Below are 24,642 nucleotides of genomic sequence, written 5' to 3' on the forward strand. Positions count from 1 at the left end.
GCCCCCCGTCAGCATGATCAGTCACGGGGGGACCATGGGGATCACTTCTCCTGGCACCCCCATTCCCCAGCTGATGCTTTAAGGGGGGGCACCAGCACTCTTGTCTGCCCCCCCACTCGTCGCCTAAATGGGAAATGCTGCTGTCAGGGGGTGCAACAGCGCTCTCAGGGGGTGCCGTTGCACCCCCATGAACCCCCTATGCGTCACCACAGTGGGGAGCATATTGAGGTCCCCATGGTGAGGGAGGGAGTGGGGCAGAGGCAGGGGCAGGTGCTGGGGTGAATGGGGCCCCAGGAGCCAGGGCAGGTTGTGGGATGCTTGGAGCCTGGGCAACTTGTCCAGCGGCATGGGGTGGGGCAGGGGACCTCCTGCTGCTGTGGGCACCCTGGTGGAGGCCTGGGAGGCATGTGCCCCTGGATCTGTGCACGGGGTAGAGGTGGCTGCTGCTGTATGCTGGGCTCTGGCCCTGCTACTGCTGCCTTGGGAGTGGTGTGACACTATGTGCTGGCCATTGCTGGGCAGGCAGGGGACATGGTGTGGTTAGCGCATGGCAGGCACATGGCATTGTGCCACTCCCGTAGCAGCAGCAGCCGGGCACAGAGCCCAGCCCACAGCAGCAACCACCTCCACCCCACACAGATTCAGGAGGCATGTACTCTCTGAGCCTCTGCTGGGGTATGGGCAGTGGAGGGAGCCCCCCCACTCCAAAACCCCTAGACGAGCCGCACAGGCTCCGAGCATCCCACAACCCACCCCAGCCCCAGTGACCCATTCATCCCAGCCCCTGCCTCTGCCTCTGTCTCACTCTCTCCTTCACTGTGGAGGTCTCGATCTGGCCACCCATGCCCCTTCCACATGACAGACTTACCTGTTGTCGTGGTCAGTGCTCTACATGCCACCAGGCTGCTACAGGCTGTGGCTGTGTGCCTGTGTCTGTGTGTGCCCTCCCTGCCTTGCTGCAGCCACCCAGAGCCCATGCCTGGGCTGCCCTGTGGCCCTCTGCCCTGCCACCGCTGCCCTGTACTGATGGGGTTAAACCCCATTTGTCCCAGCCTTCCACAGCATATGTTGCCCACATCCTTTCTGGAGTGGGGCCCCAACACTGGACTCCAGATGTGGCCTCACCAATGCTGAATAGAGGGGAAGAATCACTTCGCTTAATCTGCTGGCAATGCTTCTACTTATGCAGCCCAGGATGCCATTAGCCTTGGCAACTAGGGCATACTGTTGGCTCATATTCAGCTTTTTGCCAACTGTGAACTCTGGGTCCTTTTCTGCAGAGCTGCTGCTTAGCCAGTCAGTCCCCAGCCTGTGCATGGGACAGTTCTGTCCTAAGTGCAGCACTTTGCACTTGTCCTTGTTGAACCTCATATGATTTCTTTTGGCCCAATCCTCCAATTTATTGCGCTCTCTCTGAATCCTAGCCCTACCCTCTAGCGTATCAACTACTGCCCCCAGCTTGGTGTCATCTGCAAACTTGCTGAGGGTGCACTCCATCCTTGTCTTCCAGATTGTTGCTCAGTCCTCCTGAGCAGCTTGTACTTAGCATTACAGCCCACAGCTGGGCTGTAGCCTCTGGCTCCAACAGCCTGCTAGAGGTGGAAGCTGAGAGTTCAGCCAAATTCAAACAGGGATTGGACTCATTCTTGGAGGAAAGGGGCATTTGTAGCCAATGAGCACAGGAGTGAGGCTTCTGAATCAGAACTTCCTAGACCTTAAATGCTGGAGGCTTCAGGTGGGAGAGGAACAGTGGCAAAAACCCTGGTTAGACCCAGTTCAGTCCCCCTTCCAGCATCCACTCTTTGCCCCCATGGGACATAAGAGACCAGGCAACATGGACCAAGGTCTGGCCCAGTCTATGGCAGCTCTGATGTTCTTAGGTTAAGTTTTTGTTTCAGCTTTAGCAGAAAATGTACAAAATACATAAGTTTCACGTTATTAATTAAAACCCATCTTCTGGTTCTCTCCAGACAGCTGCAGTATTTCAGGGTACAACTCAAAGGAATCCTCCATCTCTAGTGGTAACAGCAGAGTGCTTGTGATTTTGTGTGAAAAACTAAAAAAATGCACAAAATCTCTCCATTTGATTCGAAACATATTTGTCCATGTGGTGACGCTGAAAATAATCTCCCATCTTGATCTGAGATTTACCCAAGTGTTACCTTTCTGTGGGTGTAACAGCAACAATAAAACAATACCAATAAAATAGCAAAATGGTAACAATAAAATAATGATGACTATACTGATAATGATAAAAATGACAGCAGGAATAACGGCCATGACAATGGTTATTGCTGCCATCACCCATCATCATTATTACCATTGCTACCACCATTATCATGCTAGTAATGATGATGGTAGTAATGATGATAGTGGTAGTGGAATCATTAGTGATGATAGCAGTGAAACTGGTAGGAATTTTAGTAGTAATAATAGTAGTAAAAATGATGACAGTGATGATAACAGCAATCATTACTATCATTACTATTACTATGGTGCTAGTAGTAATGATAGTGATAACAACAGTAATCATTACTATTATCATCACTGTCATCATTACTACTAGTACCATAGTAATAGCAACAATAGTAATGACTGCCATTATTATCACTGTCATTATTTTTACTACTATCATTACTATCATCATTGTTACTACCATGGTGATAGCAATGATAGTAATGATGATGGTAGTAGTAGTAATAGCAAAGATACTAGTCAAAATGATTGTAGTAATGTTGAAAGTGATGGTAATAGTAATGAGAATAGTAATGAGAATAATGTTGATAGCAATTATTACATCATCACTATCATCATTACTACTTGTATCATAGTGATAGTAATGATAGAAACGATTACTGTTATCATTACCGTCATCATTTCTATTACTATTATTAGTATCATCATTACAACAAATATCACCCGCTGTTGTGATCAGTGGTCGAATCCTTGCCCACTGTGTGGAAGAGCTGGGTTTGACTCCCAGATATGCAGGTAAGATAGTTACAGCTAATGAGGCACTGCCTGCCCAAACTCAGTCTGGCCTTGGATACAGTCTCAATGGCCTAAAGGTGGGATGGAAGGTCTGGGCAGCCTCCTCTCCTCCATACTCCTGCCTAGGCATACGCATCAACAGTCCTAGTGACCTCTCACTCATACACCGTAATCCAGAAGGATCAGTGGTTGACTACTGCTACTACTAGTATCATTGCTATCACAGCTATCGGGTAGCAATGATTGCAGTGATGGTGACAGTAATTATCATTATCGTCATTACAATCACTATCATTGTTATCATTAAAACTAATATCTTTGCTACCACCTCTATCACGTAGCGCACACCCTAGAGGCCCTTGATTGCCTTTTTGTGCGTGCATTTATGGTTAGCTGAAAAAAATGTTTCCAACCCAATTAGTTAATTTACGATACAGTAGAAAGTCAATTAATCAGGACTAATTAGTATTGCCTTCAATCTTGATTATCAGTTTTTCTGGATGATCAAACACAGCTGTAGAAAGTGCTGATACCTGGGCCTTAATTCCTGTCCTGGACAGGAAATATTAAAAAAAACCCCAGCATGAAATAAACGCCTGGTTCTGGGCAAGGTTTTAAGTTCCCAGTGCACAATGCACCATTGTCTCAACAACCAGCAAAACCCAACTATGGGCCGATGATTTGGCTAATATAAAACCTTCCAGGGGTAAATGACTTTCCAGATACTCTACTGTATGTGGCAAGTTCATGTTAAAATTAAAAGTAATCAACTAGCCCTATTTGTTCATTTCCTATTAAGAAGAATAATTCTCTTCTCCCTTTTATTGGCTAGTTTCATGTTAAAACTCTAAGTAACCTACCAGCCTTATTTATTAATTTCACATTAAGAAACACAATTTAAATCTTCTCCCTTTTATTTATCAGCAGGGATCCTGGATTTCTCTGATTTTAAAAAATCGCCAATTTTAGGATTAAAAACTAACCCCAAATCCACATCTTTCCATGGTTAAAATGAAACACCACTAATATATACATGTGGTGTTTCATTTTAATCAAGATAAAATGTGGATTTGGGGTTACTTTTTTAAATCCAAAAATTGGGGATTTTTTTTTAAATCAGAGAAAACCAGAATCCTGGTTTCACATGAAAATTAAAAGCTTTCTCTTCCACTTTTTATTGGTCAATTTCACATTAATAATGAAAGCAATCTACCAGTCATAGTCGCTAATTTAACATTAAGGGAAACAATTGATGTTCTCCCCTTTATTTACCAGGTTCGAGTTAAAACTAAAAGCAATCAATTAGCTTTATTAGTTCATTTCATGTTAAGACAAATAATTCTCTTCTAGCTTTTATCTATCAGTTTCAGATTAAAACTAAAAGTAATCTACCAGCCTTATTTGTTCATTTCACATTCAGAGAAAAAACTTGATCTTCTCCCTCCTATTTTTCGGTTTCACATAAAAACCAAAAGTAATTTACCAGATGTATTATTTCATTTTATCTTAAGAAAAATGATTTTCTTCTACCTTTTTGGGGGGTCAATTTCATGTTAATTCTGAAAGCTGTCTACCAGCTGTATTCCTTAATTTAATGTTAACATTAAGCAATTGGTCTCCCTTTTATTGCTCACTTTCAGGTTTAAAATAACTAAAAGTAACCTCCTATCTGTATTTGTTCATTTCACTTTAAGAAGATTCATTCTTTTTTGCATTTTATTGGTCAGTTTGAAGTGAAAACCGAACAAACTACCAACTGTATTCCACAATGAACATTCAGTAAAACAATTGATCTTCTCCCTTATAGTTTTAAAGTGAAATTGACCAATAAAAGTAAATCTACCAGCTTTAATCATTCATTTGATATTAAGGATAATAATTCTCTTCTACCTTTTATTGGCCAGTTTCAGGTTAAAACTGCAAGTCATCTACTACCAACCTTCTTCATTAACTTCACATTAGGAAAAATAATTAGTCTTCTTCCTCGTATCAGTCAATTTCAGGTTAAAACTAAAAGTAACCTCCTAGCTGTATTTGTTCATTTCACCTTAAGAAGATTAATTCTTTTCAGCCTTTTATTAGTCAGTTTCATGTTAAAACTGAAGCAATCTACCAGCTGTATTAATATATTTCACATGTAGAACAACAATTCCCTTCACTTATTAGTTTCACATGAAAACTAAAAGTATGTTAAAAGAATAAATAAAGTTGGCTGATTAAGTAAATCAATTAATCTTCTCCCTTTTATCAGCCAGTTTCACATTAAAACTAAAAGTAATCTACAAGGTTTATTAGTTCATTTCACATTAAGAAGGAAAATTCTCTTTTCCATTTTATTGGTCAGTCTCATGTTGAAATTAGAAATAATCTACCAGCCTTATTCATTCAGTTCATTTTTAGAAGAAAAATTCTCTTCTATCTTTTATCAGTGAGTTTTATGTTAAAACTGAAAGCAATCCACCGGCTGCATTCGTTAATTTACCATAAAGTAGAACAATTGATTTTCTCCCTTTTGCTTGTCAGTTTCAGGTTGAAACTCCATGTAATCTACCATCTGTGTTCATTCATTTCACATTCAGAAGAACAATTCTCTTCTACCTTTGAGTTGTCACTTTCAGGTCAAAGTTAACGACAATCTTCGCTCGTTTCACAGCCAACGGAAAACAAAAAACCGCCCCGATTCCACCTTTTCTTTGTATGTTATCAGGTAAAGATAAAAACAGGTAAAAAGAAGGCAGAGAAAAAAAACCCCATAAGAGCTGCCATTCACTGGGTCAGACCCAAGTCCATCTTGCTCAATCTCCTGTGTTACAGAGGCAGAGATTGGACACCGAAATGGAGGGTGACTTGGGTATGACCAGTTTTTTCTACTGTTCCTCTCTTGCCCTCCAGCATTAAGGTCTAAGAAGCCCTGAAGGTAGAAAATGTTCAGAGAAAGGACCTGAAGCCTTTACCATCTCAGGAGAGACCAGAAATTCCATTTGGAAAAGAGTCAGCTGAACGGGAGAAAGGATGGAGGTCTATCACACCATGAAGGGTGTAGACCAAATGACTCAGGACCTGTTGTTCCCCAGGTCCCAGAAGACCAGAACAGGGAGAACCCACTGAAAATAGAAGGTAATGGGTCTAAAACGAACAAGAGAAAGGACCTTTGGATGCCAGCAGGTCATTAACATATGGGATTCATAGCCACCAGATGGGGTAGAGGCTGAGAGCAGAGCTGGGTTCAACTTGGGACTGGATGAACTCATGAAGGATGGATTTATCCATTGCTGTCAAACAGGACGGGTGGAGCTGTCTCCTCTGGCATCTCTCACCCAGTGATGGTGGGAGCCAGGGAGGCTGCTGAATAAGGGATAGATCACAGTAGATCTATCCAATTCAGTGCTCTCCCTCTATAGCATTCACCCTGGCTGCTGTCAGGGATGAGATATGGGGCTAGATGGCCCATGGGTCTGACCCCATCTAGTCCTTCTTAGGCTCTTACATTTTTTGACTATGGGGGCAATAATCCCACAGAGAGTCTTGCAGATCTCAAGCAGCCCCCAGCTATGGGAGGAAGGTTGGGATCCACTGATTACTACTGAGAGTCTCTGGTTTCCACTTGAGGATTGTATGAATGTGGATAAATCTCATGGGTCTCAAGGGCTGCAGCACCTTTTATAGGGTCTCAAGTCTGTCAGCTTACCATGGCAGCCCCTGGCTGAGAGGCACAGGCCTGATTGTGGGTGTTCTCAGTCCCAGAAGCCACTGGAGCTCATTAGTAAGGGGATCAGGCCCCAGTCTGGGCTGGATGCCTGGGTTTGGTCCCCCTGAACTTAAACTCAAGGCCAAAACATGATTTTTGGAGGCAATTCTTAGATTTCTTCTGCAGAGATCCAGGCATATTTGGTAGAAGCATTGGCATCCAGAAAGGGTGAAGGGGGTTCTTCTAGCCAAATGCCTGGGTTTCAGCTGCAAGGGGGGTAAGGCAGTGGCAAGGAGCCTGTAGTGTTCTGTACTGGTTTGGAAGGGGGAAGGATTTCAGGGACATAGGCTAGGCCTGGAGGGGGTGCTACATGAGGGGGTTCTGTACCTGGCACCTTTGGGAGTCCCATGTGGTCAGGTGAAGTCAGAAGATGTTTCCATGTGCAGAGATCGAAACTGGTGGAAGAAGAGCCTGGCTGTGAGAGGGTCTCGGGTCTGCAGAGTACTTGGTGGTGGAAGTGAAATGGAAGAGCCCCCACCCTTCCCACAACTGGAGAGAACCCAGGCATCTGGGTTCGCAGCTCGCCCTGCTCTAACCCTCCAGCTCTACTCCCCTCCCAGAGAACCCAGGTGTCTCGTCTTCTGCCCCCCACTGATCCAACCCCCCAGAGAACCCAGGTGTCCGGGCATCTAGCTCTCCCTATTGCAACCCTCTAGCCCCCAACTCCCCTTTCAGAGAATCCAAGTGTCCAGTCTCCCCATTTCCCCCTGCTCCAACCCGCTAGACCCCACTGCCTAACAGACCCAGGCACCTGGGCTTCCAGCCCCCAACCCTGCTTCTCACCTCCCCATCCTGCCTGTTAGGGGGGAGGGAGGTGTGTGAACCCCGGAGGCTGGGTTCTGACACCTCCCCTGCCACTGGGCCCCAGGTCACCAGCAGGTCACGCTCACCACTGCCGGTGCCTGCCTTCCCTGGTCCCCACCCCCATTTCCGGACCCCCATCCTCCTCCTCCCTTCCCCACAGCTCAGTCCAGCGCCCGTCAATCTTTGGTCCAGATCTGGCGGGGCCGTGAGCACCAAATGGCTCTGGGGACCCTGTTGGGGATCGGGACCCTCTTGACAGGTGAGTGGGGTGGAAGGGTTGGAGAGGTGGATGGACAGACAGATTGGGGAGGAAGAGTGTGTTTGATAGCTCAGGCACAAATTAATATAAATTAACCTATTTTACAGAATATTAACAGATAATATGATACATCTGAATCAATGAAGGAATTAGTTAATGATCATTCCCATACAGATTAACATGAATTAACCTATTTCACATAATATTAGTAGATAATATGATGTGTTTTCATCAACGAAGAAGGTAGTTAAAATTGATCCCACACAATTTAACATGAATTAACCTATTCTATGGAATATTAGCAGATACCATGACTCACCTTAATCAATGAAGGACAAAGTTAATAACTGTCCCTATACTAGTTAACATGAATTAATGTATTCTATGGAATATTAGCAGATAATATGAAGCACCTTAATGAATGAAGGAGGTAATTAATTTCCACACAAATTAACATTAATTAACCTATTTTACAGAATATTAGCAGATAATATGATGTGTCTTAATCAATGGAGGTAGTTGATGACCATTCCTACACAAATAGACATGAATTTACCTATTTTACATCATATCAGCCCCTAATATTATGTAACTATCTTTAAACATGGTCCTCGTTGATGAAGATAGGTAATATTATGAGCTAATATGGCATAGCACAGGTTATTTTGATTTAAGTGGTATGCTAACTATCTTTAAATGTGCTCTTCATTAATTAAGACAATGCACCAGTTAAAATAAATTAACTTATTTTATGTCATATTAGCCCATCTTCATCAATGAAGAGCGTACTTAAAGCTAGTTAATGCACGTTAGAATAAATTAACATAGCCTATGCAACATTAGTACATAATATTACTTATCTTCTTCAATAAAGATAGCTCAGTCCCAAATTAAAATGAATTAAAATATTTTATGCAATAATAACAGGTAATGTAGCATAACTCCATTATTAAAGAGCAAATTTAAATCTAATCCACGCACACTTTAACATAAATTACCATATTTTATGCCACATAAACACATAAGATTACATAATTATCATTAAGCATGTTGTTTGTTCGCATATTTAATATTATTATATGTGAATATGGAATCAAATAGGTTAATTCCTTTTAATTGGTGTGTTATCTATCTTTACACATGCTCTTCACCAACTAAGGTAATGCACCAATTAAAAGGAATTAACTGATTTTATACCATATTAGCACATGATAGTATATATCTTAATTGATGAAAAGGGTATTTAAGGATAGATCACCCACACATTAACTAATTAATATATTTTATGCAAAATTAGCACATAATATTACATATCTTAGAAGCATATTTAAAAAAAATCATGCACATATTAAAATAAAAATGTATTCTATGTAATATTAGTACATAATATTACCTATATTTATAAATGAAAAACATGTTTAAAGACAGCTCATGACCACTTAAAATAAATTAAAATATTTCAGGCAACAGTAGCACATAATATTGCATATTTTAATGAAGAAGGTATTTAAAGCTAGTTCATGCACGCATTAAAATTAATTAATATATTTTATGCCATATTAGCACATAATATTACATATCTTAATAGTATATTTCAAGCTAGTTAATGCACACTTTAACATAAATTAACATATTCTATGCAATATTAGTATATAACATTATGTATCTTTATCAATGAACAGTATATTTAAAGGTAGCTCACACACCAATTAAAATGCTTTTGAGATCATAGCACATAGTATTACATAACTTAATGAAGAGCACATTTAAAACCTAGTTAACGCACACGTTTTATACATTATTAGCTGACAATAGGAGTCCCCTGTGGTTCAGTGGTAGAATTCTTGTCTACCACACAGGAGACCTGGCTTCGATTTCTAGACACTTACACAATTACAGCCATAGAGGCACCAAACATATGGACTTAGTCTGGTCTTTGGATTCTGTCTCAGTGGCCTAAAGGAAGGATGGTGGGTCTGGGCAGCTTATACTCCTCCAAAAATTCCTGCCCAGGCATATGCATCAAAGGTCTGGGTAGCCCTCATGCATACACCATGATCCAGGAGGATCAACAGTTGCCAATCAATGAAGAGCATAGTTAAAGATAATTCACTCACAAATTAAAACCAATTAGCATATTTTACACAATATTAGCATCTACTTCTATATATCTTAATGATGAGCATATTTAATGATTGCTCATGCACAAATGATAACACATTAATATATTTTATGCACTGTTATGACATATCATTATTTAATATCTTATTAATGTACAGGCAATACGGCATCTCTGGCTATGCGTGCCTCCTGAGGTGGCGGGGGGGCACAGTGACTGCATGCAGGCAGTGATGTGGGTGTTGGTGGCGAGGGCAGGCCAAGTGGGGACCGTCTGCAGGCAGCCATGGAGGTGTCGGCAGCGGGGCCAGGGTGCCTCCTGTGGCCGGACGCCGAGCCTGAAAGTGCCGGAAGTGCCAGAAGTGCCAGAGGCACTTCCCAGGTGAGGCACCAGTGCTCTGCCTGCCCCCCTTGCCTGTCGCCTAAGCCGAGAGCGCTTGCTCTCAAGGAGGGCAACAATACTCTCAGGGGGTGCACGTGCACCGCCGTGCACCCCCTACACATTGCCTATGTTTGGCATATTACATACTCAATTCACACCATGTTCATTTCATATAAATACAATACACATATAAATCGTTACATAATTAAGCAACACAGTTCTTTGGGTAGATGTAGTCCAGCTACTAATAATATTCAAACTTTTATTTGACCAACTAAAATTTAGTCGGTCTAAAAGATATCAGATTTACCCAAAGAACCTTGTCTGCCTGTGTCCTTAGACCAACACGGCTGTAACCAACAATCCTAATACGTATAATTAATACACCAGTTAATTACCCTGGGGTCTCACCATCCCAGAAAGTAGTTGATTAGGCCCTGAAGCGAATATGACTTGGCTATGGTCAGCCTCAAAAATGTAAATTAGGGATGGAAAGTATTTAGCATAAAATATGCATTTGTTTGTTATGGAGTCTGGTAGTGGCCAGTAATTATTCCCCCAGCTCCAGTCACCTCATTTCAATCCATAATGGAAGCTCAGGAAGTCAATAAAATTGACCATAATCCTACCCTTCACACAGAGGAAGGTTTTGTTAGGAAATTTGTTTCCTGGACAATTAGTGTTAGTCACAGGATAAACAAACAAGACACAGGAAAAGCGTAAATGCTACGATAAAATAGAATAACATACAATGAAAAAATAAAACTGTTTTTTAAAGCTAAAATAAAATATTATATAAGCAATATCATTATGGTGTCTAATCCAATATACCTCTGATTGAGGTATATCTGATATTATTATTGCATATTTATGTTACATCAGCATTTCCCAACCTTTTTTGCCCCACAGCACATTTACCTAAATAAAAAAGCACGATGACAAACCAGGCATGGAGTGCGGGGGCTGGCGGGGGCCGGCGGGGGGGAGATGGTGTGCGGCCAGCCGGATAGCATTTTGGGCCGGGGAAATGCCCCATGCCTGGCTGGAGCCACGCTCCCCATCACTCTGTGTCCACAGCAACAGCAGGCGGGAGGGGTGAGGCTCCAGCCCAAAATGCCACAGCACACCTCGGCATACCTGATGGCACACCAGTTGGGAAACACTGTGTTACATAATAGTGCATCATACCTTGCATAATATCATTGTTCAGACCAAAACAAAATACTAGAAAATAAGATATACCATAGACTATAAGATAAAATAAGCATAACATGAAATAACAAAATATTTAAAAGAATATAAAATAATAATAGAAAATATTTAATAAAATAATGAATATTGTAAAATGTAAAAGAATATAAAAGAAAGTGATAAAATATTTTAAAGAACATCAAATGAAATAATGCATACAATATTTAATAAATATAGTTCATCTATAAATCCCATTTGTAACATAGACAATTTTTATGTAATATTATGGAATACATAAATGTGCAATATCATGATTTAGAGGCAAGTAAAAAGATACAAAAGGAGGGGCATGTGGATGGATGGATGGAGGGGGTGTGTATGGGGATGGATGAATGTAGGGAGCATGTGGATGGGTAGAGGGAAGGCTGGAAGGGGCACATAGACAGATGGAGTGATGGAGAAGGTGTGTGGAAGGAAGGAAGGAAGATGTAAAAATGAATGGACAGATGGATGGAGAGGGTTTGTGGGGAGAAGGATGGATCGATGAACGTAGGGGCCATGTGGATGCACAGGTGGAAGGAGAAAATATTATTTGCGGGGCCTGAACACATGCGTGCTTATGCATGCCAATCCTCCAGCAGGTAAGTCTGTCATGGGGAAGGGGCGTGGGGGGTGCAAATCAAAACCCCTGCAGTGAGGGAGGGAGTTGGGCAGAGCCAGGGAAGGGGCTGGGGCTGGAGTGAATGGACCCCCTGGGGCCAGGGTAGGTCATGGGATGCTTGGACCCCAGGTGGCTTGTCCAGGGGTATGGGGGGTGGTGGCTTCTGCTGCTGCGCTCACCCCCGTGGAGGTCTGGCAGGCATGTGCCCCCTGAATCTTTGGGCGGGGCAGCGGAGGCTGCTGCTGTGCATTGGGCTGTGTGCCCTGCTGCCGCTGCTTTGGGAATGGCACAACACCATGTGTCAGCCGCTGTCAGGCAGGCAGGGAACATGGCATGGTCAGCACGCAGCAGGCACTTGGCATTGTACCACTCCCAGGGCAGCAGCAGTGGGGTGCACAGCCCAGCACACAGTGGCAACCGCCTCTACCACACACACAGATCTGGGGAACACGTGCCCCCCAGGGTGCGCACAGCAGTGGGAGCCCCCTCGCCCCCCTGGATAAGCCACCCAGGCTCCGAGTGTCACAGAACTCACCCTGACCCCAGGCTCCCACTCACTCCTGCCCCTGCCCCTGCCTCTTCCCTGCCTCTGCCCCACTCCCTCCCTCACTGGGGGGGCCTCGATCTGCACCCCCATGCCTCTTCCTCATGACAGACTTACCTGTTGTGGTGGACACTGCTCTATGTCTGTGTCTACGTGTGCTCCTGCCAACCTTACTGCAGCCACTCAGGAGCCCATGCCCAGGCTGCCCTGTGGCCCTCTGTACTGCCACCACTGCCCTGCATTTGTGGGGGTAAGCCCCATTAGCCCCAGCCTTCTGCAGCCTATGTGGGGATGGGTAGAGAGACGGGTGGAAGGGGAACATAGACAGAGGGATGGATGGAGAAGGTGTGTGGAAGGAAGGAAGGAAGGAAGGAAGATATAAAGATGAATGATGGAAGGATGAATGGAAAGATGGATGCAGGGGATGTATATGGGGACAGATGGACAGATGGATGAACTGATGGGGTGTGGGGATGGATAGATGAGCATAAGGAAAGGCTGCTAGTCCTCCCCACCTGCACCAACTCGGTTGCCCCCTAGGACCCAACTAGGCAGAGCAGAACCCCCCATGCCTCCCAACCCCTCACCACTGACTCCCCCCATTTCCCCTCCCTCCAGGGTCCTGGTCCCAGGAGCTCTGGGTGTCCCAACCCAACTGGGCCTGGGGCCTGGAAGGTGGCTCTGTCACCCTGCCCTGCTCCTACAACACCTCTGTGCAGGGTCCCCAAGTGGGCAGCTACCGCTGGGAGAAGGAGCCAGGGCTGAAGGTGGCCCCAGGGGTCCTGCCCTTTCAGGGGCGTCTGGGGATGCCCGAGGCCAGGGTCTTCCTTGAGGAGGGCCGGGCAGACCTGGAGATCCATGACCTGCGGCACTATGATGCTGGCACCTACCGCTGCCTGGTGACCCTACACGGAGCACCTGAGGCGGCAGGCAATGGCACCCAGCTGCACGTGGACAGGCCTGGTGAGTAACCTGGATGCCTGGGGTCTCTGGGAGGGGAGGGGAGGCGGGGCGGGAGGGAGATCAGTGGGGGCTGGGAGCCCAGATGCTTGGGTTCTGTGGAAGTGGACCAGGGGGTGAGAGCAGGCAGGAGTGGGACCCCAGATACCTGGGATCTCTCCATTCTCCAGCATTCTCTCCTGCTCTGCTCCCCCAGGGGCAGGCCCAGCCCAAGGGTCTGACCAACCTACTGTCCTCCTGGTTCTGCTTGTGAGGGCGCTACTCTATGTCCTTGGCATCATCATGGCTGCCCTGGGCTCCAGCCTCTATTACCAAAGGCAGGGTGAGTGCCCCCCACTCAGCTCATGCCCCTCACTCCCAGCCCTCATCCTCCCGCCACCCCAGCCCTGCTGGTGCCCTCTCATTTCTGGCCTGCAGTCCCCGATCAATGCCCGCCCACTCCAGCCCTGCTGGTGTCCCTCACTTCCGACCTGCAGGTCCTGTTCCCCCCAGCCCTACCAGTGTGTCATGTAGCTACATCACTCAATTGTGGTTTCTCTTCTCTTCCTCTTTTTCCTCTCATTCTAGTTTTGCAGAACAGACAGAGACTGAAACTGCAGAGTCAATGGGAACCCAGAGAACCCAGGCGTCTGGGCTCCCAGCCCCACCACCGGTGCAACTCCACCAGCCCCCACTCACTGCTCAGAGCTGGCAGAGACCCCAGGCATCCAGGCTCCCAGCCCCACCCTCTCCAGCCCACCACGCTCCACTCCCCTCCCTGAACAGGGATGAACCTAGGTGTCCGGGTTCACACCCCGATTCCCCTCCCAGGGAACCCACATATCCAGGCTCCCGGCCCCCCATGCTGAACCCCCAGTCCTCTCCCAGAACTGTTTTGGGGGCTAATTCTGTGATTTTTGGTAAATCCTGTTGTTTCTGAACCTGAAGTTTCCTGGAGATGATTCAGGGGTATTTCAGCACCTGTCAAATGTCCTAGGATTAGGACCCCCACCCCCTTGTTGTTGAAGCTCAGCCCTTGTCCCTTGTCCCCCTGCTCTTCAGCTCCTCCCCCCCCCCCCCAAATAAACCTGGTCCCAGCTGAATGCGTCAGTCTTGGGGCTTTATGGGCACCAGCCAGTAACAGCTGTCTCTGTTATGGTGGGGCCTACAAAACTGGAAGTTGGGCTGGGTCTACTGTAATGGGGTGTTGGTGGGTGCTACCATAATGGTGGTTTTCTGTGGGACCTACGGAAATGGCTCTGATAGGGTCTACCGTAATGGAGGTGGTGGTGGGTCTTATAAAAATGGAGGTTATAGTGGGTCCTACCGTAGTGGAAGCTTGATTGGGTTGTACCATAATGGAAGCTGAGGTTGGTCCTATCAATATGGAGGTTGGGGGGTGGGGTGGGCTTCCTCCTATTATGGAAGCTTGATTGGGTTGTGCCATGGAGGTTATGGTGGGTCATACAAATATGGAGGTTGACAAAGATCCCACTGTCATGGAGGGCTTTGGTAGGTCTTAGGACAATAGAAGGTTTAGGGTGGGGCCTTAATGGAGGTTTAATGCAGGGCCGACAGAAATGGAGGAGTTGATTGTGGAGGTTGTGATGGGCCCTACCACAATGGAGTCTTGATTGGGTTATACCATAATGCAAGTTATGGGGTGGTCCTACCATAATGGAAACTTGATTGGGTCCCCCCATACCAGACCAATGGGCACTGGGAACCCAGGTGGGAAAGGTCGTGGGGTTGCAGGGCCATCAGCCGGTGGGATTGTTGGGGTGGGGCATCAATAGACAAAGGTTGGACATGGTCACAGCCAGCAGGGGGTAGCAGACAGACACAGACAGTCACACTGGTTTACTTGGTTGAACAACATCCTGGAGCTGTGGAGAGCACCCAGGCGTCCAAGCACCCAGCTCCACCCCCAGCCCCTAATTTCCTAACAGAGCTGGTGAGAACCCAGGTGTCTGGGCTGCCAGCACCCTGTCACAAGCCTCCTCTCTTGTCCCAGATACAGGAAGAGAACCCAGGCATCCAGGCCCCCATCCCCTTCCCCACAGAGCCCCAGTAAAATGACAGGCAGATGCATCTTCTTCTCAGTTCTGGTTTCATATGAGCACTGGGGTTTCCAGGGTGCTTGGGAAAGCAGCAAGACCAACTGCACCTTCCTCCAGTGCCGCAGGACAGATAGACACGGGCTGGCTGGGACACAGGACGGAAGGACAGAGAGGTCCATAACGGGGGTAGGCGCTGCAATCCTGGGGAGGCTGGAGCCAGCAGTACCCATGCAGGTGAGTCCTCAGTGGGGTTTGAACAAGTGACAGATGGATGGATGGATGGAGGAAGGAATGGATGAATGGATGGATAGTGGAACAGGAAGAGCATACCCCATTGGCAGGGGTGGCTGGGTGAAAGGATGGATGGATAGATGGCGTGCCTCAGGGGGCTGTGCTGATCAAGAGATACTGGAGGGGGTGTTAGGAGGGATGGATGGACAGGGGGAGGGAGGGAGGAACTGATGGATGGATGAAGGGAGCCTATAGGAAGGAAGGGAAGGAATGGACTTGTGGGAATAGATGGGGTTGGTGGGGAGGAAGGGATGGATGGAAGGATCGAGTGGGCATGCGGGGGGTAGACAGAGGTGTGGCTAGAAGAAGTGCATGGCAATGCGTGGATGTATAAGGCAGGAGGAGATGGCTGGGGGGATGGACAGACAGATGGAGGACACTTGAAGGGATGGAGGAGTGGATAGATGTGGGGAAGGAGGAAAGGTGAGGTGGATGGATAGATGAACAGAAGGGGCGCATGGGAATCTGTGGATGGCTGAGGTGTGTGGAGATGGCAAAAGGAATGGATGGAGGAGGAATGTGAGGACAGACAGAGGGAGGGGCCTTGGGGGAAGATGCCCAAGAAATCTCTGGCAGCCTGAGAGGTTGGTCTGCGCATCTCTGGGCAGAGCGGGATGGGCCAGCCCAGAGATGACCTGTTTGTGGCCAAAGCCAAGATGAAAACACTGTGGCCAAGGGCCAAGCACTGAGCCCCAGCTTCTGCTTGGGTCACAGGCCACTGGCCTTCCTTTGGGAGAGGGAGCATCTCAGGGAAGTGGGATGGGGAAGGGAGGGTGAAGCCTGGTCTGGACTCCCAACCAGAGAGGCAGGAGGGACTCTCCATCTTTCTTTTCCTCCCTGTAGATGGAAAGAACGTGTATGGGGAGGTGGATGCAGAAGTGGGTGGGTGGGTGGACAGATGGCTGGCTGGATGGACAGACGGATGAATGATCGGATGGGCAGATGGAGGCATGTGGTGTTGGGTAGATGGATGGATAGATGGGGACGGTATGACTGGCTTTGGTGCCCCCCTGTAGTGTGACATCAGGCTGGACCTGCACAAAAGGGCCTAATGCTCCCTCTAGAAGAGGCAGTGAATCTCACCTCTGGTGCCTGGCACTGGGGCCAGCCTAGGTGCCCAGATGCCTGGGCTCTCTCCCCACCCTGGGAGGGGAGGGGGGTCAGGGATCAGAGCAGGGGGTGCTGGGGGGTGGGGTGGAGTGTGGGCACGGAAATCGCCCTATAAGCCTGACACCTCTGCCCCCAACCTTGGCTTGGCCCCAGTGCTTCATGGGACTGGGAACCAACCTAGGGGTGGCTCACAGCGCCCCTGGTGGCCTGTGGTGGTGGCATCAGCACTGGCTACGAGCAGGTATGGCCTAGGTGCCTGGGTTCTGCCTTAGCTTGGGGAAGTGGGGGCTGGTGGATCAGACTGAGGGGCAGGGAGAAATGGGAGTCCAGGTGCCTGGGTTCTCTCTCAGTTCAGAGGGGAGCGAGGTCTGGTGAGCTACAGCGGGGGCCTGGGGGCCCGCACACCTGGCTTCTCCCCTTTTCTTTGCAAACTGTGTTGGGCATTTCTTCTCTGTCCCATTTCCTGTCTCCCCCTGCCCCCCCCCAAGAGATTGATTCAACCCCCCAATGATGGGGGACGTCTTCCATGTGTCACAGGAGGGCTTTCCTGGGGCCGGTCCACCATTGGCTCACCCACCTGTTTCTGGGCCAACCGCCCACCTCACTTTTCTGCCACGCCTTGTTGTTTTTTACTTGATTCCAGTTAGGGAGGAGGCTACCCATTCTTGCCCTGATGCCAGGGGGTGGTATCTGCAGCTCCATTCCTTCCCTACAGCACAGCCTAAGCCTCACAGATGGCATCCAGGTGACACAATGCTGGGGCTCCATATCTCTACCCCTTCACTGGGGACCTATCCTTGTTGGGGCTCCACATCTTCCACCCCCACACTGGGGCTACGGGGCTTCCCTCCCCCGTGGGGGCTCAGGTGGCCGTAGCCGTGCCTGGCCCCAACTGCTACCCGCAGTGATGTGGGGGCTAGGGGTTATTGAGGCACTCCAACCCACCTTCCACCGGGGTGGTAAGTGGTCTGGTATTTTCCTGGAGGCTCCCACGCCACTGGGAGCCCCACCAGGCCACCCATTCCCAGCAGGGTGCAGTTTTAGGTTATGCCCAGGACCAAGAGCCTCCTGCTCCTACCTGAAGATGTTCCATTCAGCAGTTCGGCCAGGCGATGTTTCTGTCTGGCTGCCAGCAGGAAACTGCTCTGTTTATATAGGTGGCCAGGGCTCTAAAATGGTTGCCACAATCAAGCACCTCCTGGTTGCTTGACCCAGCCCTTAAAGTGGCAGGCACCAACAGTGCCCTGCCACACCATGCTAAGAGCTCTCACACCCTCCCTGTCCCCCCAGGACATGCTGTGGTTCAGGCCACGCCAAAAGGTTCCTCCATGACGTGGTACAATCCAGGCCATGCTGCACCATGTGTCACCTGCTCCTTATCACGTGGTACAGCCCGCAACATGCCCCCCGCCCCCCGGCCAATGGTACAATCCAGGCCATACTCCACCCCATGCCCCCTGCTCAGATGGTGTGACCCAAGCCACTCTCTTCCCCTCCATGTTTACGTGGTGTGACCTAGGCCACCTTTCCCTCTATGGTTCTGTGGTATGATCCAGGCCACCTTCTACCCTGCCATGGTGAGGTGCTCTGACCCAGGCCACCCTCTTTCACCACAATGACATGATATAGCCCAGGCCACCCTCTCCCTTCCACAATTCTGTGGTATGACTCAAGCCAGTATATTTGAAGTATATTTAAAGGTATATTTATGAGCAGTATATTTAAAGGTAGCTCAGGCACCAATTAAAATGCTTTATGCAATCATGGCACATGATATTACATAACTTAACAAAAAGCACATTTAAAAGCTAGTTAACGCACACATTGAAATCCATGTTTTATTCATTATTAGCCGATAATACGTATCTTTAAGTATTCTCTTAATTGATTAAGAAATGCAGTATTATTGGCTAATATTGCATTAAAATGTCAATACACGTGCATTAGCTACTTTTTTATATGCTTTTCATTAATCAAGATAGCTCACATGTGAAAATGAATTAGCATATTTTATGCAATACTAGCACAGAATATTGCATAATCTCAATCAATGAAAAGCATAGTTAAAGATAGCTCACTCACAGATTAAAACCAATTTGCATCTATTATGCAATATTAGCATCTACTCTTACGTATCTTAAAGAAGAGCATATTTAAGGATCGTTCGCACACAAATTATAGCAAATTAACATACTTTATGCACTGTTATGACATATCATTATTTAATATCTTATTTAAGGTTACTGCTGGCAATACAGCATATTACATACTGGATTCACACCATGTTCATTTCATGTAAATACAATACACATATAAATCATTACATATAATTAAGCAGACAAGGTTCTTTGGGTAGATGTGGTATCTTTTATTTAGACCAACTAGATATCAGATTTACCCAAAGAACCTTGTCTGCCTATGCCCTTAGCCCAACACACCTACAATAAACAACCCTAATACATATAATTAATACACCAGTTACTTACCCTTGACTTTCACAACCTAAGAAAGTGATCTATTAGGCCCAGAAGTATGTATGGTTTGGCTACAGTCAGCCTCAAAAAATGCAAATTAGGGACAGAAACTATTTAGCAATGGCCAGTAATTATTCCCCACAGCTCCGGTCACCTCATTTGAATCCATAACGGAAGCTCAGGAAGCCAGTGAAATCAACCAAAATCCCGCCCTTCACACAGCAGAAGTTTCATTAGGCAATTAGCATTGCTCACAGGATAAACAAATAAGACACAGAAAAAACTTAAATACTACAATAAAATAGAACAATATACAATGAAAGAATAAAATTGATTTTTGTAAAACTAAAAAAGAATTACATGATATCATTATGGTGTCTAATACAATATACCTCTGACTGAGGTTTATCTGATTTTCTTATTGCATATTTATGTGTTACATAATATTACATCATATCTTGCATAATATCATTGTTCAGACCAAAATAAAGTACTGGAAAATAAGATATGTCATAGAATACAAAATAAAATGAGCATAAACTGAATGAACAAAAAAGTTAAAAGAACATAAGGTTTAATAATAGACAATATTTAATAAACATTATAAACATTATAACATTATATATATATATATATATATATATATAACATTATAAAAGAAAGTAATAAAATATTTAAAAGACCTTCAAATGAAATAATGCATATGATATTTAATTACAGTCTTAAATCCAATATACCTCCAATTTAGTTAATTTATAAATACCATTTGTAACATGTTATGTCCCATTTAACTATCATTAGATAGTTTTATGTAATATTATGTAATATTATGTAATATTATGATATTGCATAAATATGCAATATCATGATTTAGAATCAAGTGAAAAAAATACAAAAAGAGGGGGCATGTGGATGGATGGATGGATGGGGTGTGTATAGGAACGAATGGATGAACGTAGGGGACATGCGGAGACAAGGGTGGAAGGGACACATGGATGGATGGAAAGGGCGTGTGAAAGGAAGGAAGGAACATAGGATGGAGATGAAAAGATGGATGGAGGGGATGTGTATGGGGACAGACTGATGAATGGATGGGGTATGGGGATGGACGGATGAACATACAGAAAGGCTGCTAGTCCTCCCCACCTGCACCAACCCGGTTGCCCCCTGGACCCCAGCTAGGGGCAGAGCAGAACCCCACATGCCTCCCAACCCCTCACCACTGACTCCCCCCATCTCTCCTCCCTCCAGGGTCCTGGCCTCAGGCACTCTGGGAGTCCCAGCCTGGCTGGGCCTGGAGGGTGGCTCTGTCACCCTGCCCTGCTCCTACAACACTTCCATGCGGGTTGCCCAGGGGGGCAGCTACTGCTGGGAGAAGGAGCTGGCAGTGGCCCCGGGCATCCTCGCCTTTTAGGGGTGGCTGAGGCTACCTGAAGACCGGGTCTTCCTTGAGGAGGGCTGTGCTCACCTGGCGATCCACGACCTGAGGCACTACAATGCTGGCACCTCCCGCTGCCTGGTGACCCTGCATGGAGCAACTGAGATGGCTGGCAAAGGCACCCACCTGCATGTGGACAGGCCCTGTGAATCCCCGAGATGCCTGGGTTCCCTGGGGGGAGAGTTGGGCAGGTGGGTGAGAGCAGGGGAGCTGGGAGCCTGGATGCCTGGGTTCTCTGGGAGGGGACCAGGAGGGTGGCAGCAGGTGGGAATGGGACCCCAGTTACCTGGGTTCTCTCCATTTCTCAACACCCTCTCTGCTCTCCTTTCCCAGGGGCAGGCCCTGGCCAAGGATCCAACCAACCTACTGTCCTCCTGGTTCTGCTTGTGAAGGCGCTGCTCTATGTCTCTGGTCTCATCATGGCTGCCCTGGGCTCCAGCCTCTATTACCAAAGGCAGGGTGCGTGCCCCCAACCCTGCTGATGCCCCTCACTCCAAACCCACATCCTCCTGCCACCCCAGCCCTGCAGGTGCAGTGCCCCTCTCCTGACCTGCACCCATCTGCCAGTGCCCTTCACTCTTGCCCTGCAGCACCTCCCCCCAAGCCCTGCTGGTGCCCCTCCCTCCTGACCTGCACCCCCCCCTTCCCTGCCACCCCTGCTGGTGCCCTGCCAGTGCCCCTCATTCTCGACCTGCAGCCCCTATTCCCCCCCAGCCCTGCCAGTGCCCCTCACTCCCGACCCACAGCCTCCTACTGGTGTGTCATGTGGTTGGTGTTGTAATCTCTCTTCTTTACCTCATTCTAGTTTTGCAGAACAGACAGAGACTGAAACTGCAGAGTCAATGGGAACCCAGAGAACCCAGGCGTCCGGGCTCCCAGCCCCACCACCGGTGCAACTCCACCAGCCCCCACTCACTGCTCAGAGCTGGCAGAGACCCCAGGCATCCAGGCTCCCAGCCCCACCCTCTCCAGCCCACCACGCTCCACTCCCCTCCCTGAACAGGGATGAACCCAGGTGTCCGGGTTCACCTCCACTTCCCCGCTCCCAGGGAACCCATGTATCCAGGTACCCAGCCCCCCCGCTTCCAAACCCCAAATCCTCTCTCAGAACTATTTTTCAAGTCCAATTCTGTGATTTGGGGTAAATCCTCTAAACTTGACATGTCCTGGAGCTTATTCTGGAGTATTTCAATGTCCGTTGAATGTTCTAGGACTAGGAGACAAGTTGCTGTGCCCCCACCCCCACCCTTTTTGCTCAACCTCAGACCTTGGCCCTCGGCCCTCTGCTCTTCAGCTCCTTCCCACCATATAAACCTGGACCCAGTAGGATGCGGTGGTCTTGGGGTCTTTGTGGGCACCAGCCAGTCACAGCTGTCTCTATTATGGTGGGACCTATGCAAATGAAAGTTTGGGTAAGGTCTACTGTAATGGGATGTTGGTGGGTGCTACCTTAATGGTGGTTTTGTGTGTGGCCTACAGAAATGGCTCTGGTAGGGTCTACTCTAATTGAGGTGGTGGTGGGTCCTACAGAAATGGAAGCTTAATTGGGTTGTACCATAATAGAAGTCGAGAAAGCTCGAGTATGTTATGGAAGCTCGATTGGGTCATAGCACCCTATTATTATGATTATTTTTTATTATTATTTCCTATTATTATGAAAGCTTAATTGGATTCTACCATAATACAGGCTGTGGTGGATGCTAACGTAATGGAAGTTTGATCGGGTTATACCATAATAGAGGTTATAACAGGTCCTACCCTAATGGAGGTTGTGCTGGGTCCTACTACCATGGAAGCTTGATTGGGTTGTACCATAATGGAGTTAGGGTGGGTCCTATCATTATGGAGCTCATAGTGGGTCCTACCAATGTGGAGGTTATGTTGGAGGATGGGCCCTACTATTAGGGAAGCTTAATTGGGTTGTACCACAATAGCTGTTGTGGTGGGTGCTACCACAATGGAAGCTTGATTGGGTTGTACCATAAGGTTACAGTGGGCCCTACTATAGTGGAAGTTATGGTGGGTCCTACCATTATGGAAGCTTGATTGGGTTGTGCCATGGAGGTTATGGTGGGTCATACAAATATGGAGGTTGACAAGGATCCCACTGTCATGGAGGACTTTGGAAGGTTTTATAACAAGGGAAGGTTGATGGTAGGTCCTACCTTAATGGAAGTTTAATGCGGGGCCTACAGAAATGGAGGAGTACATTGTGGAGGTTGTGATGGGCCCTACCACAATGGAGTCTTGATTGGGTCATACCATAATGCAGGTTACAGGGGATTCTACCATAATGGAAGCTGTGGTGGGTCCCCCCATACCCAGCCAGTGGGTGCTGGGAACCCCGGTGGGGTCACAGGGCCATCAGCCAATGGGATTGTTGGGGCGGGGCATCAACAGACAAGGGATGGACATGGTCACAGCCAGCAGGGGGTGGCAGACAGACACAGACAGTCACACCGGTTTACTTGCATCATGTGAGCATCCATGGGTGCAACGAGGACCCCAGGCACCTGGGCTCTCTGGGAGGCAGTGGGAGTTGGGGGGTTGGACGGGGGGAAATGGGAGCCCGGACACCTGGGTTCTCCTGCAGTTTCATGGGGCGGGGTGGGGGGGGAGGAAGAAACAGGCGAGGGAGGGCAGGTTCTCCCCATGGCTGGGGAAGCTCAGAGCTGTTGGCAGGAGGAAGCTGACAGGGAGATTTTGCAATCGTGGTTGAACAACATCCTGGAGCTGTGGAGAGCACCCAGGCGTCCAGGCACCCAGCTCCACCCCCAGCCCCTACTTTCCTAACAGAGTTGGTGAGAACCCAGCTCCCAACACTTCACCTCCAGTAGCCCTCACTGCCCTCCCCCCCAGAACTGGTGAGAACCCAGATGTCTGGGCTCCCAGCTCCCCTCCACAAGCCTCCTTTATTATTCCAGATCTGGGGAGAGAACCCAGGTGTTCCCAGCCCCCCCCTGCCCCCCCAACCTGGATGTGGGCCGGCGCACAGTGCTGTACGTTCCAGCTGGATGGCTCTGGCTGTGGGTAGCATCACACCCGGGGCATTGGACCCCGAAGATGCAGCACCGCACCCAGGCCTGACACTCTCAGTTCCTCTGCTGGCTGCCCCTGGGGAGAGAACCCAGGTGTCCGGGCACATGATCTGCCCCCATCGCTCTAAGCCATGGCTCTACCACTGCTGGGAAGAACCCAGGTGTCTGAGCTCCCCCCGTGCTCCAACTCCACAGGCCCACACACAGACTCCCCTTTTTCTCCCCTACAAGATTAGCGGGGCAGGGGGTTGTGGGGGTGAGAGCAGGGGGGTTGGAGCCCAGACACCTGGGTTCTTTGGGAGGGGAATGGAGGTGAGGGGTGGGAGAGCAGGGGAGGCTGAGAGTCCAGATGTCTGGGCTCATGGGAGTGGAGCAGGGGGTGCGAGCAGGGGGTGAGAGCAGGAGGGCTCTGGAAGGGAGCAGCTGAAATGCCGAGACCACAGGCCAGGGCAGGGCTGGAAGAGGTGATTGTGGGACAGGCACAGCCTCCACACCCCACCCCAGAGGGTTTTATGCCCTCAGAGGGTGGAGAAAGCTCAGAGGGTGAATTTCCATTGGCTGAATCCCTTTCCAGATGGGTTGGGGGGGGGGGGG

At 48.0% G+C, this 24,642-nt stretch overlaps 1 protein-coding gene across 1 annotated transcript; it reads left to right on the forward strand.

Annotated features, from left to right (window-relative positions):
- The first annotated feature begins 2,278 nt into the window (after window positions 1-2,278).
- LOC112548080 (natural cytotoxicity triggering receptor 3-like) lies at window positions 2,279-15,711 on the forward strand. Its single transcript, XM_025192354.1, has 6 exons — window positions 2,279-2,411; window positions 7,704-7,802; window positions 13,317-13,661; window positions 13,855-13,980; window positions 14,226-14,344; window positions 15,652-15,711. The coding sequence occupies exons 1-6, from the start codon at window positions 2,279-2,281 to the stop codon at window positions 15,709-15,711; spliced, it is 882 nt and encodes a 293-aa protein (XP_025048139.1).
- Window positions 15,712-24,642: the final 8,931 nt, after the last annotated feature.

This window comes from Alligator sinensis, unplaced genomic scaffold (genome assembly GCF_000455745.1).
Source record: "Alligator sinensis unplaced genomic scaffold, ASM45574v1 scaffold336_1, whole genome shotgun sequence".
Lineage (NCBI taxonomy): Eukaryota > Metazoa > Chordata > Crocodylia > Alligatoridae > Alligator > Alligator sinensis.

Coding starts and splice junctions, on each gene's coding strand:
- LOC112548080 (XM_025192354.1), top strand. CDS start 2,279: ATGACAATGGTTATTGCTGCCATCACCCATCATCATTATTACCATTGC. Junction 2,412..7,703: donor TGATGATAGCAGTGAAACTG/GTAGGAATTTTA, acceptor CCTTCCCCACAG/CTCAGTCCAGCGCCCGTCAA. Junction 13,662..13,854: donor GCTGCACGTGGACAGGCCTG/GTGAGTAACCTG, acceptor CTGCTCCCCCAG/GGGCAGGCCCAGCCCAAGGG.